This window comes from Fundulus heteroclitus, chromosome 10 (assembly GCF_011125445.2).
Source record: "Fundulus heteroclitus isolate FHET01 chromosome 10, MU-UCD_Fhet_4.1, whole genome shotgun sequence".
Lineage (NCBI taxonomy): Eukaryota > Metazoa > Chordata > Actinopteri > Cyprinodontiformes > Fundulidae > Fundulus > Fundulus heteroclitus.
This window is the reverse complement of record NC_046370.1, coordinates 6261479-6275752: the sequence shown is the minus strand read 5'-3', so window position 1 is coordinate 6275752 and position 14274 is coordinate 6261479. Positions and strand designations below refer to the sequence as shown.

The window sequence follows — 14274 nt, the reverse complement described above, 5'->3', positions numbered from 1 at the left end:
TTCTAGCATCCGTCATTGTGTGCATTCCCTGAAACGCTTGTAAACTCTTTCCTTAACAGTAACATTTCCGACTGACTGCCAACATTTCGTAATCTAGCTTGTTCTGGGACGGATGGAGCTGCATTCCTCGAACAATACACAAAGCAACGTTTCTGTAATCTGTTGAGGTTATGGATGGGGCGCTAATTAATTTGAGAAATATCCGATTTTTAGTTTCCAATTAGAGCAATTCAAGTCCTAATTTGAAACTAAGACCTGGCAACTTCTGGTCAGTGCCAGATGCAGCTTCAGTACATGAAGATTTTCTTAGTATGCAGCAGATGTTTGTAGGTATTACTGATATATATATTTAAAGAACAAAATTAAACACATCAGAATAACATAAATTACAGAGTGGAACAGTTATTGTCCCACTGTTTCCTATATTGCCATTTATTTGCATATCAAGCTTTTACATGCACTTAAATGTAAACCAAAGGTAATTTTATGAAACATCCAGTCCTTTCTATTTTGTATATTGTGTACATTGAAATAAAGAGTGAGATGGGGTCAAATGTGGTTAAGTAAAAGTCATCTGATTTATCAACAAACTGGGTGGTCTGTACTAATGTTTTGGGCACTTCAATAATTTAGCAGGCTGAAACAAGTAAATCATCATCAGTGCATACAGAGCTTCTGCATGGCACATCATGAAATTTAGAAAATAAAACCCCTTGTTTACTTATTTTATGGCGGTGGTGCATGGGTGCATTTATCTGAGTCTAATTTTATAAAGTGTAGTATATTTTTATGCCATTTAAACACAAGTCAGCCTTTCAACAGTGTAAAAGGGGGATTAGACATTAAAAGATTTTGTAAGAAAAAGCCAATTCTGTTTTCACTATTAGCTCTGGAAGGCTAATAATAACACCAGGCTGTAAATAAGAATATATTTCAGTAGTGAAAATAGTCATGGAAAAAATATTTTCCAGCCTCTACTGTTCGAGGGTTTTGATATTCAGCTGATTTGTATTTCCCGGTTTATAATTTTTCTTTTTTTAAATCGAATATCTAACCAAGTTTCTCTAGGGAAAGAATAGTAGGAAAATAGTAGTAGGAATAAAAGCAGGAAAGTGAAAAGTCTGCAAAACAATAAAGACAACCCAAAAAAAAAAAACACATTAAAGCCCAAAACTATTCATAAAGCTGAGAGATTTAAGTTTTAAGCCCTGTTATCGTCACAAAAGAGGATCTATGGAGGGAGCAAAAAATAAGGATAATATCAAAGTTAGGAATTTGACATTGATTATTATCTTTTGAGAGTAACCTGTCTCATTTAGATGGCCAGATAGCACAACAATTGTACAGCTTTGCTCTTGAACAAAACAAAACTGGGACGTACCGTCCAGCGTGAGCGTGTAAATGCAAGAGTTGGGCAAAGAGCGTGGGAACAAATTTTATCTTCCTTTGGAGGAGTCTCTTAATAGATGCCCTGTGTTTATTGGCACAAACAAAAATATATTATTTAATCAAATAAAGAACTGTTTGTCCTTGCCTAATGAAGACTGTCCTTCAATTCTCTAACTTGGGAGAACAAGTGCTCGCACTAAATCAACCTTTCTGATTGTGTTTTAGGTGTGGCCTTTTGGTGTCTGTTGGACATTGTGCCCATAAAAAATGAAAAGGGCGAAATGGTTCTCTTCCTCTTCTCATTCAAGGACATCACTGACACCTATGGGAAGGGACACCACGGCACCAAGAGGGAGGGTAAGCTACGAGCTCGTTTTTGTTTAATCTGGACATGATTCATGAGCAAACCACCTGTTTTTATTCTCTCCGTTCACTCCTGTTGTTCACTGTCACAGCCTCTAGAGTACTTTTATTTAGTCTGGCGTTCCTTCCCTGAGCTCACTGTTTCTAAAAGAGGGCCTAGCTGGAATCTAAACCCATCGGATATACATATTGGATGATGTCAGGCGACAATTTGTTATAATGCAGTCAGAAGAACGTTAAGCCAGAGGTCTTCTTTGTGAGCGATACCAGGAAAAAAAATGAAATGCCAGTCTCTTCATGGGTTTGTTTTTCATCTCCTGTGGTTTGACACTTTCAGAAGACAACAGGTGCAGGAGGAAGAGCAGCTCTCACTTCCGTCAGGCCAGAAAACACGGACGCACCATGTTGTACCAGCTGACCAGCCATTTCTCAAGAGGGAGCAAAAGAGACGTCGACCTGAGTGGAGTGAGAAGACATTTATTTATTCACTTCTTTACCAGCTTTGCAACTTTGCAGATTGCTTACCTGGTTGATTCACTAAACTTTATAATGTTAGGGAAATATTTGCAAAAAGTTAGAAAAAAAAAATCACCTTTCAAAATCCAGGTATATAAAAAGGTTGTGGTGGACATTAACTGCAGTAAACTGAGCCTCTAACCATTAAAGCTTGCATTCTCAGTTTCCAAACAAAATCAGATTGCCATTTAAAGGAGGTCATGTAGCTCAGTGGAAACATAATGCTGGCATGAAATCCTAACTGAGCAGCAGGGTTTTTTTTTCTAATGCGATAGTAAAGCTGCTACAATTGAGACATAAAAAAGGTTTATGTCTAGCTCACATTTATTTAACATCTTGGTCATTTTAAGCAGTAGTAAAGGATTTTTCCTGTTTGCTGGCTTTCATTTTTCTTTCAAGCGGGAATGTGTCTCAGGAAGCTATTTTCTGTAACAAAACAGATGCCAGCTAAGGTTTTCAAGGAGACTTTGGATGATATGTGCCCCTCAATAAGCAGTTGTATTCATAACGTCTTGCCCTGAAAAGCAAAGGGAGCAGTTTTTTTTTTTTCTTGAGCACCGTTTTAAGATAATCCAACATAGTTTGTTATTCACAATGTACCTCCTTTTCACAAAAGGGGTTAAAGCCATGCAAAATATTTAGGGCAGAACAAAAAACATTCATGTGACCAATTTAGGCAGGCAGTATTTAAATCCTGGATTGAAAAAGAACAAAGTGTGTTTAAGGGAGATTTGTTTACCTAATAATTAAAAGTAAAACATTGATATGTTCTATCACAAACTGTAAAGGTTTACAATGAAGTAGAACTCTGTTCCCTGTCCAAATGAAATATCCACCTCTGCTGATTAATATTTTTGCCCCAAAACAGTGAAGGATGGTACTCCATATAAATAAGATATTTCCACATTACTTTTTTAGTTTTTGCTTAAGGCATTTCTAATTTCAGAGATTCATGTTAGGGTGCTATCCAATAATATTATTAAATAATGGTGGTGATGATGATGATGACGATGATGACGATGATGATGATGACGATGATGATGATGATGATGATGATGATGATGATGACAAGAAGGCGGATGAAGTATGTATTTATTTATACATAATTTTTGTTTTTTTTTATTCATTTGTAATTCAAAAATCTAATTCAACCTCAAACATGCATTATTTCTTGTTCTTGTTTTGCGTAAAAATGTTTACCTTTTTCTTTCTTATAAAACTCACCTGCAAAGCTTTACATTGGAATTATGTGTATTGACTAAATAAGTAGCTATTTTATGTAACATATCTCACTGAGAAAATAAAGATTTTTAAAAGTAAAACATAACCTGCCAACTTAAAAGATAAAAAGACAAAGGAAACAGGAAAACATAGAACAAAAAGCTATCAAACCGAAAAGAAAAAGAAACAGAAAGCAAATAGCCAAAACATTGCATTAAAACAGACACACAGAACTGTATTTACTTAAAAGGTTGTTCAAAAAGCAAAGTCTTGATCTGCCTTTTAAAATAATCAAGAGTATTTCACACTAGTTGCTTAGCACACCTTTTATGTGTTTATGTAAACTCTATATATCTGTTCAGCACTTTGGTCAGCTGTGCTGTTTTTAAAGTGCTTATAAATAAAGTTGGCCTAACTTCACTTTGCTAACTTTTAACCTGAACCCCTGTCAGATGAAGGAGCCCCACAGCTTATGTCAAAGGTGAAGTAAAATCTCTGTTGCTTTTATTCAGGATCTTATTCTTTCGCTCATGATCCATAAGATATATATAATACAGGTGAATATAATATCCACCTGTATATTATATTCGGTACATATCCAGCTGTAAATTTAGTTCACAATACTAGTTATCTATATATTATACTCATAGGACAAATCTATCAGTGAAATTCTGTTTATAATAGTATCCATCTCAATATTTACTCAGTACAAACCCATGTCCTGTACTTATGGAACCATTGTTTCTCCTGCACTTGCTGCTATTGCACTTCTGGTTAGACCTAAACTGCATTTTGTTGCCTTGTACCTGTACCTGTGTAATGACAATAAAGTTGAATCTAATCTAATCTAAAATAAATAAATAAATAAATAAGAGAACGGGTCCTAATACCAATCCCTGAGATACCCTGCAAGCCAACTGGGTAAAAAAAACACCATGCATGTGCAACCACCATATACAATCACAACTGTCAGAAAATGAGTAATATCCTGCACTTCCATGTAGGGAGAAATGCTCCATGTGGTAGAACATCTGTAGACACAATATTCTTCATATATTTTATACCAGCACTACATCTTTCTTTTACACAATACAGTTGTGGATAAATGTGCTCTTAACCTGCTTGCAGCTGTCTCCTAATCTCCTTTTTTTTCCACCTGTACACACTTTGTTTCTCTGAAATGTACTGTTTTCCACAAACTTTATTAAATAATAATACAAAAACTCCCACAGGGAGTTTTTTTTAAGCTATTTTGTCTAAACAACAACTTGACAAGCAACAAAAAGGTGGCTTAGAAACAACAATTGACTCGGGTCAGAATTGAATCTAAAGAAAGTAAAAATCACGCTGCTGTAGCAGAAAACACAGAATACCCGAAAAAGTCGGCAACCAGTTTAAGATACTTAATGTCGTTACAAACGGTGTTACTTTTGTGTGCCCTGGGAAAAATTCATATGTTGCTATATTAAAAATGTAGACAACCTGTGTTTTTATAAACTAAAATTAAACATTGGTTGCAGATGAGTAAAATGGCCTTCAGGCTATTGCTTTTCTTAGGTTTTTTTTCACCGTTTAACAGCTTCTTGTTGTGCCTGTTTAAAGACAGTGACTTTAAAGAGAAAGGGAGAAACACAGCTGCATTAAGAAAGCCTTTATAAGGCTTGATTGTGTTTATTGCCAGGACCAAAGTTGCTATTGCTGCATATATTAGACTAATTAATTATTAATTCATTGCTACTGTTCAAAACCAATTGTATAACTATTAGTGAAGAAAATAATTGCTGGTTAAAACGAGGACCGAAAACATTGTTATTTTGAGTTGTAGAGTTACAACATTTTCTAGTATGTTTCCATTCAAGTCATTAACTGTTAACTCCAATCTCATGTTTTATATTATCTGGTGTTATTTATTCTTAGCCATTTCATCATAAACTTTTAGTTATTTATGTGTTGTTACTCTCTTCTCTCCGTTCCATATTTGGCCTTATACTGGATGTTTTTTTTTTTATTTATTGTGACGTCTTACCCCACAGCATCTTAATGTTTTAAGTGCCGTTAAGGTTCCCTTTATCTCACCTCCAGCCTGCAGGCTCTGTGTTTAGATTTTAACTTTACTCCTCCTTGCAGAATACCGAGTTGTGTGTAATTGCTGTAGAAGGAGATTTTGTTGGCAAAGGGAATTCAAGATTGCTTTTTCTTTTTATCTGTCATGCTTATGTTTCCCTGCTGGTCGATTTTTCTTCCTCTGCTGAGCTACGCGTTCCGTCTGTCAAACTAACCATATAGCTTTCTTGCCGCATCCCTCTGGAGGCTCTGTCTGCCTAAACATCCACTGCTACTCATTTACCTGTTTTCCTCATTTTAAGTCATTGTCCTTGTTCTGTAGGAAGGAAAATTCCCTTCAATTGAACCACGTTCATCTAATGACTTTTACTGCACTTCAGTCTGTTTTTAATCAGTTTATTGAACGTGGTGAAATACACCAAGCATCTATGGAGTAAAGTCACCCACATGCTGTTGTCATTGCTGAAACAGAATAATTTCACTAATCTCATTACTTTATATGTGGAATTAAAAATGTGCATATTTAGTTTATTTGTGAACAGGTAAACAAAACGATATAATTTTTGTATTTTTTTTAATTGTATTTTCTTTGGCCTGTGAATACTTTTGGCCCACATAACAACACGTTTCGACACCACTGCCCTAAAGTGATGCCACCCACATGATATGAGTTATATTGATAATGGAATTTCAGACAGTATTTATAATATTCTGCAGTTGTGTATTTTTATCATAGCTGTAGCTAACAGTATACACATAAAATATTGTTATTATTATTATTATTATTATTATTATTATTATTATTATTATTATTATTATTATTATTATTATTATTATTGTTATTATTATTATTATTAATGAGTCAGTATTTTGGTGATTTTTTTGACAGATGCTATGATATGAAGAGAGATTATCTTACTCATTTGACTATTAATTTATTTCTTCTTTTCCTTGTCGACTAAGATTTTGGTGACATAATGGAAAAACTCGTCCGTCTTTCTTCCTTGATTATTAATCAAATGAAAATCTGAATGTTGTTTTTTCCATTAAGTGTTCCAAGGCAGAAAACATAATTTTTTTTACCATAATGTTCCTGCACAACACAAAAAAATAACAGATGCTAACATAGGCACTCGTTATGACAAGAGTCTAAAGGTGATATTAAAGAACACCTTATAGTGTCTATTTGGTGGTTGTTCTCATATTAGTTGGCCAAGCCCCTCCTTTTGTACCCCCTCCCCCCCAACTAAGAAAAACAAGAAAATGAGATGCTGGGGGGGGGGGGGGGGGGGAGAAAATGCAGTATAGTCCCTCACAAAGCATGTATGGCAGTCTTGCTATTTTCAGCTGCAAGTAGAGCATGCCCAGTCAACACATGGGGATGCCAAGTCCCTTTTGGCCGCACATCCTTAAAACCAATACTTCCTCAGGGCAAAACTGACAGATCACGTACAATTTCCTATTTGATGCTCATGCATCCTGTTTCTTCTGCCAACCTAGGCAACTGCACATATGGCTAACGTCAATCAATCAATTAATCATTTATTTGTATGTATTGCTTCTGCAATAATGGTGACCAAATGGCTTAACAACATCAATATTAAAGAAAAACATACAGGGAGCTAAAATAAATCATATAAATCAGGTTAATAACAAGGTAGGCTGAATAATATTTACTTAAACTTCAATTTAAAAAGGCCAATTTAAGTTATAGATTGAACATCTAACGGAAGCTTAAGAAGCTCGGTCACCCCAACAAGTACTTTGTCCTTGAGTAAATGTTGACTGTATCACCTTAAAGGTGCATAGCGCAACTTTTGAAGTTAAATATCTTTTATTTACTTTCCCATACGTGCCCTTACAATTGTAAAATGAGTCATCTTCTGTTTACCGCAGTTGCCTCTATAGGATGGATTAGTCCGTTCACGAGAGAGTGATTCAGGCCGAATCCTCTGGGTGTGATGCGCTGTGCGCTCTCGTTCACCTGGCTACTTTGTTGAGTCTCCGCCGAGAGAACATGCGTTAACTTCAATATTTATAGCTTTCTTACCAAGCCATCACGCCTCTAACCAAAAGATTTAGATGATTGTCATGGGACTGGAGTTAGACACCCCTGGTATGTGTAGCACTAGAGCAGGGGTCTTCAACCCTGGTCCTTAGGAGCCACTTTCTAGAAAATGTTGTGTCTCTGCTCCACCACACCTGGATCAAATGATTGCATGATCTCCAATGATTGCCTGGTAAGCGCCCTTTAATTTAATTTAATTCAGGTGTATGGAGGCAGAGGAATATCTAAAACGTGCAGGACAGTGGGTCCTGAGTACTGGAGTTAAAGACCCCTACACTAGAGGGTATTTTTATTTATTGGCAATGCTGAATCAGTACCCTCCTTCCAAGACTACCTCACAAAAGAACACATTTTCCTTCTAGCTGTCTGACTCTCACAAGCAGTTAGCTAACAGTTTTCCTCTGCCTCCTAGCATATTCGTTACAAATAGATCTCTGTCTGACAGCTGCTACAGGCTGAGGGGGACAAAAAGCCCTCTAGAAATGCTTATAACCACGTTCATACAGCTTTGAATAGTGCAAAAAGCCATTTTTAAGATCAACAGAAAGAGAAGCATAGGTGTAAAGCTATTTTACAAGTGAAAAATTGTCCCGATCTGTCACATAACCCTAGCAAAAAATGTGCCATATTTTTTCTTTCGATGAAAGCTGCTCACCAAGGTGCTGACGTGTGCTTTATTTTTTTTTTGTCAGGTATGTTTCAGTTTGAATGCTGTCAGCCTGTGAGTTATCAGCAGCGGTAACCAAGCCATGGCTCGCTGACGGGGAACTCAGAGGGATTTCATGCTTTCCTGTTAACCAAGAGAAAAGGATTACTGACTTGTAGAAATGTTCTACTTGCAGTTATCCTCAATCCTCGTAAAAAAAAAAAGAAAGAAAGAAAGATCATATTAGTAAACACAGTGAACACCTTAGCTTGCAGGAGATGTAGCTGAATCGCAAAGCTTCAGGCAGCAGCCTGGATTTCTGAGTGTGACAAGCAGCATTATTGCGTCTCTCTGCCGTGAAAGACAGTGGAGTGTTTCACCTCTCTTTCTTATTTTAGAAAGAAAGGAGAATGATGTGGAGGTTATTGAAATAGAATCAGTCAATTTTCTCCAAGCCAGCTCAGCAGCTTCTAGGCAAACTCAAGTTAAGATTTCATTTCCCAGCTTCTCTGTTACTCAACTCGAGTGCACCAGAAGTGGCAAAATTGAACATTGCTCGTCCTTATGTCATTTTTTTTTTTTTTTGCTTCTCTCTACGGATACATTCAAAACTGTTAGCTTCTTTTCCTTCCATCTAAACTTAATCAGCTCTATTTTGAGGAAAATTCCCAGGGCTCCAGCCTCATAAATAATGCTTTTAAACTTGGAATTAAATATACTAAAAAGGATGTTATATTACTGGAGTTTAGAAATGAAAAGGTAGATGGTGGGTACTGTAGTTACAGTACAGCTCAGAGACCCCACAGGCTTTCTGTCAGATGTTTTTAGTGCTTAAAAATGCCAACTATTTGTTTTCTTTTCTGGTGAAGTCTGTCTTTTGTTGATTTAGATCTATTGTTTGACTCAATGTGCTGCCAAAAAATAGACATTTGCTCATCTTCAGCTAATCAACACACATCTGAATCTTTTTAGTCAAAACTTACTGGTATTCAGAACTATTTATAAATGAATCCACATTAAAAAAACAAAGCAGTTCCATCCTAAGTAATATGGCAATAACCAGACATGGGCAAGGCATTGCAAACCTTGGTCCCTGCTTTAGATCTTTGCATTTGCTTCCTTGTCCTGTTACCCAAATGTAACATGATGTTATTGACAGTGTCTGTGAATGCTTGATTGATTGTTGTCTTCCTGTCCCAATTATTGTGATTGGTAGGCTAAAACTGAATTAACCCACAGGGAAAAATAAAGTTGTTTGATTGATTGATTGATTGATTGATTGATTGATTGATTGATTGATTGATTGATTGATTGAAATAACCCCAGATCACGTTGGACTTCTTATCTTGAATATGTAGCCTAAAGGTTTACGTATGAACTCATCGGACCATAACATGTTCTTCTTTGAGGGTTTGGGTAATTTTAGAAAGACCTAAATTGCAACTAAATTGCAACCATTACTACTTATAGTCCAGACGAGGAGATATTGAAGATTTTTGTCACATGTAGATCAGAAACAAGACTTGTCAGAAATTCCTGCACCTTTTTCCAACTTTATTGTCAGGCTCTGAGCACTCCTTTAACTATTTTTGATCATTTCTCTTCCTGCCATTTTTATTTTCTAATTTTGGAGAAATTTCCAGTTTTTATAATGTCATTGTTTTCCTAGATTTTCTTCCATTACTGAGGTTCATGTTCACGGTGCCATAGTATTGTAAGGTTTTCACTTACTGGTTGTAACTCACACACAGGAAGACAAAGTTGAAGCTTTGAGCTCCTTAATCCGTCGGTTGTTTGCATCCCTCTTTCCATTCACAAAACTGTCTAAGTCCCCGCCAAAAGCAAGGAATATCTGTAAAACACAGCAAAGCCATAAATTACCTTAGGAACAATCTAACTACAAACACGCCACAGTCTATACATTAAAAGCCAAATGTATTTACACTGCTGGCAGATTTAGATTGAAAATAATTGGTTAACTTGACCACCTGATTTCTTCTAACTGGAACGTTTTGGAGTGGTTCTGCAAGAGTCCCAACTTTAATCTGATGGCAAATCTGTAGACAGAGCAAAAGAATAGGGTAATGGCAAATTCCAATCTGAATCACTTGGAGCTCGTTGCAAAAGATAAATCATGAAAAAGTCCTGCTGAGACACGCAAAAAGCAGGTCAGTGGTTGTAAACAGTGTTTGATTAATATAACACCAATAGACGCTTTTTCAATGACCATTAAGGGTGTAGCTAACTTTTAAAATGCCCCATTTTGCTTAACTGTAAATAAGAAAGGATTTTTTTAAAAAAAAAATGCTATATAATAAATATATAAAATGGTAGGATTGTTTTTGTTACCTTCTCCTGGCTGAAACATTTGTCTAGTTAGATAATTATTTTTCTCTGCAAACTCTGATTTTAGCTAAAGGAGGCAAATGTCTACAAGATCCTACCACAACACATGAAATGTAGTTCAATTTAAGCACATTTACTATAATTGATGCTGGGCATTAAACAGATCTGCATGTTTTTCTGTTGGATGTCATGGGAATCTTTTTGTCTGCATGTCACATTAAGTTGGAAAACAATTTAAAAAGAAACATTATCCTGATGTAATTTTTTTTACATCACAAAAACCTGCCATTTAAGTAGGGCTTTGTGCATTTTTTTTTAAAGTGAAACTGTACTCTCATTTCCCCCAAAAATGATACCCTACCTCCAACCTAAACTCTGCCATCTGACTCTTTGAGGGATAAAGCTCAGCCATGTATGAAATTATTAAGCCATTTAATTGTAATATGTTTCCTCTTGGCTGACCACGGTTCTTTTTTTGTCATTTTATAGTGTGTCAGTGCAGATTTTGAAGGGCTTGTCACTGTCTGTATAGGAGGCTGTCTCGTGGAGATTACCCCCAACATCTATGTGTCGTTTTTCACTTGAGTTGCTGTTTTACTCAATAATCAGCGGTCAGCGCACAAGAGAGGATGTTGACATTTAAATATTCCGTTTCTGGAAAATGTCGGCGCAGCAGTGTCCATCTGATTGTCATTAACAGTCGCAGCCTCCCCCCTCGTGACCATCTGGATGTTAAGTTATTCATTCATGCAGCTCCTCTAGGGTCCTTTTTCACATTTTGTATAATTAACAAATTAAGCTTAAAATTCAAGTGGCCATCATTAGATTTTCACCTTCACCAAGCAAGCCCCGTCACTGTCCACTTTAACAGAAACAGGTTTTATTTGTGTGGTTCCACGGTTTGCTTCAAGGAGCTATGGAAGCCCATTTCCGCCACGTAATTATGAGATAGCTAAGTCATAATTATCACATAAAACTTTTTTTTTTTCATCAGTGTGGCAGAAATGGGCTTCCATACATGAGGATCTAACTGTAGTTTGACCAGTTGTCAAATTTGAAGGAGGTCATTGTATTTGAACGGCTGCAGCAGCTCTTGCTCCAAATGTCTGATGAGGGAGACACCATAGGCAGCTTCCTCGGGCAAAGACTGCTGGTGGGGTCACTGCTCCAAGTAGTATAGCTAAACAATGTTAGCGAGCAGCTTTTCTTGTCTTTAAAGCGGCAGTTAGCATTTAGTTTCTAGCATCTGAAGGAGCTCATTAACTTAATTAACTGTGGATTCAGAGCCTCTGAATTAGCTGCTAACTTCAGCGTCCCGTTTGCCACCCAAACAGCATTAAACTGATGCTTAAATTGTCTTATATGAATTTAGCAGCTCAGTGTTGGCTGGAGAGTCTTTCCTCTGTGAATAAAACCCGTACATATCTTTATTCCTTATCAGGTCCATTATTATATGTAGTTGGTCTCTTAATGACCAAAATAGCAACAAAGTTTATATTTTTTCAACTTCTATTAATGTGATTTTGAACTTATCTCATTGAGTGCATTTACTTCTGAAGAGCCGTGGAGACTAATTATATAACATTTACCTGTTTTTCATAGTCTGTTTTCTTTTAATTATGTAACTTTTGGTGTTTTTATTTGTTGCTACCTCTTGGCCAGGACTCTGCTGGAAAACATGCTTTTAATCTCAATGGGATTAAAACATGTCCATGTTAAATAAACGTTAAATAGAACAAAATGTGGACCTGTTGTAAGTGTGTACACTTTTGGATAGAAATAAATCTGTGATACATTAAAAAAACAGTATAATTTTCTAATAACTGGAAAAGATAAGACACTTAAGATTAAGCTTTTCCCTTTATCTGCTCTTGTCTTGAAAATAATCAGTAAAATCATCTAATTGCTTGTCCTCCTCATTGTGTTATTAGGAATAGCAGACAGTTTGAATTAAATTGGAAACGTCATTTTCCACCTTGTGGCAGATCAAATTATAGGACCTTGTCTTTATTTCTGGTGAGGGACAGAGCTGCTCTGAATACCTGGTAGGAACATTTCCCTCTTTGTCAGTTTATCCGTGCAGATTGGATGTAGACCACGGTGCAGCTCTGCTCTTGTTGTGCTATAGGGGTTTAATTTTCTTAAACAAGTCACATTAAAATTAACCATAGTTGCCTATTGATGCCACTGTAGATACAGTATCTGTTGTGTAAGTATATAAGTGTAGTGCAACCTCTTTTATTTAAGAAATCCTTAATCAAACCAATAAAATTTATGTTGAACCCATCAAGTAGTCTGCTTGCTGCCCGGACACGTTTTATTGCGCTGTTCAGCAAATTATAATCTCGCCGTGGGCGCTAAAAATATCTAGAGCGGGCTATGCCAGATGCTGTAGGTGCTGCTATGTATATCTTCCTTTATTGGGTAGATCCCTCAGTAACCAATCCAGCACCTCTTCGTTCTTCAAACACTGACAGCAGCCAGCTGACAAGCGGTATGCTCGAGTCTGAGAAAGCAATGCTTTAAATGAGTGGAGGAATAGTAACGGTGTTTACACTAAAACGAGAATGGTTGACAGGGGATAAATAGGTTGTATCCTGTTTAGATGGGTTCCTGCAGGGTTATTCGTCCCAGAGGGCATTTAAATCCAGTTTTCTTCATATCTGAAGAGGCAGCGGTGATTCCTGAAAGCTTTAATTTGAAGCTTTACTGGGAAGCAGAACATGAGTTGAACTTATACCTTACGAAAAGTTCAAGTAAGATTGCAGAAAATGACCAATCTTTTCTCTTTAGGTGGGAAATCATCATTGGGTGGTTTTATTTTGTTAAAATTCATCCCTATGTGATGCAAAAATATTTAACAGCCTCTGGCTTTAAACAGAAATTAATAATCTTATAATTTTTGCCTTTACCGGATACAGCAGAGGGAAAACCTATGGAATTGACCATACTGGATAAAAGGACCAAAAATTAACATTGAATCAACACATGCGTTATCTAAAAACAGAAAAATACACTTTTAACATCAGTTAGTCTAATAAAGTGCAACATTACTAAGAGAACACACTTAGAAAGGTGCAGGCTGCCCTCTTGCACTCATGATTCATTCAGGTTGAATGACTGGACTGGCAACAGACAACCCACCCACAGAATGTGAATTTCATCATCTCCTTCACTAAACACTGTTTCATTCAACAACAAAAAAAACAGGTCCATCCTGAGCATGACAGGCTGTACTTCAGTAAATATTGCCTTTATAGACACAGGTAAAACTAAATAAACAAACTAAATGTGTATAATCTGCATGTACATTTCTGGTCAATAATGCTAAATCCTGAAAGAAAACCAAATACCTCTCACTACAGATATTTGGTGCAAAACTTGATGTTTTTGCTGATGAAAATTAAAAGAACAATGATTCCTATGTGTTTATTTATTTTTTTGTGTCGTCTGGCAGTGTAGCATTAAGAATTGTTGTCTTAATGTGTCACACGCTTGCCAAGAGGATTCGACCCGAATCGCTCTCTCAAACTGACTAATGGGGTCTAGAGGCAACTGCAGTAAATGAAAGATAACTCATGTTACACTTCAGACAATTGTAAGGGAATATATGGGAAAGGAAATAAATAATATTTAACTTCAAAACATGCACAACTTGGAC

At 36.4% G+C, this 14274-nt stretch overlaps 1 protein-coding gene across 2 annotated transcripts in view; it reads left to right on the top strand.

Moving 5' to 3' along the window:
- kcnh4b (potassium voltage-gated channel, subfamily H (eag-related), member 4b) overlaps positions 1 to 14274 on the top strand; it is a 67260-nt gene that overhangs the window by 21312 nt on the left and 31674 nt on the right. Inside the window, exons 3-4 of one of the 2 annotated variants that reach the window (XM_012882385.3) lie at positions 1615 to 1746; positions 2090 to 2217. In XM_012882385.3, the coding sequence (XP_012737839.2) occupies positions 1615 to 1746; positions 2090 to 2217 (260 nt within the window). The remainder of the gene's footprint in view (positions 1 to 1614; positions 1747 to 2089; positions 2218 to 14274) is intronic. The other variant, XM_021308515.2, reaches the window with a different exon arrangement.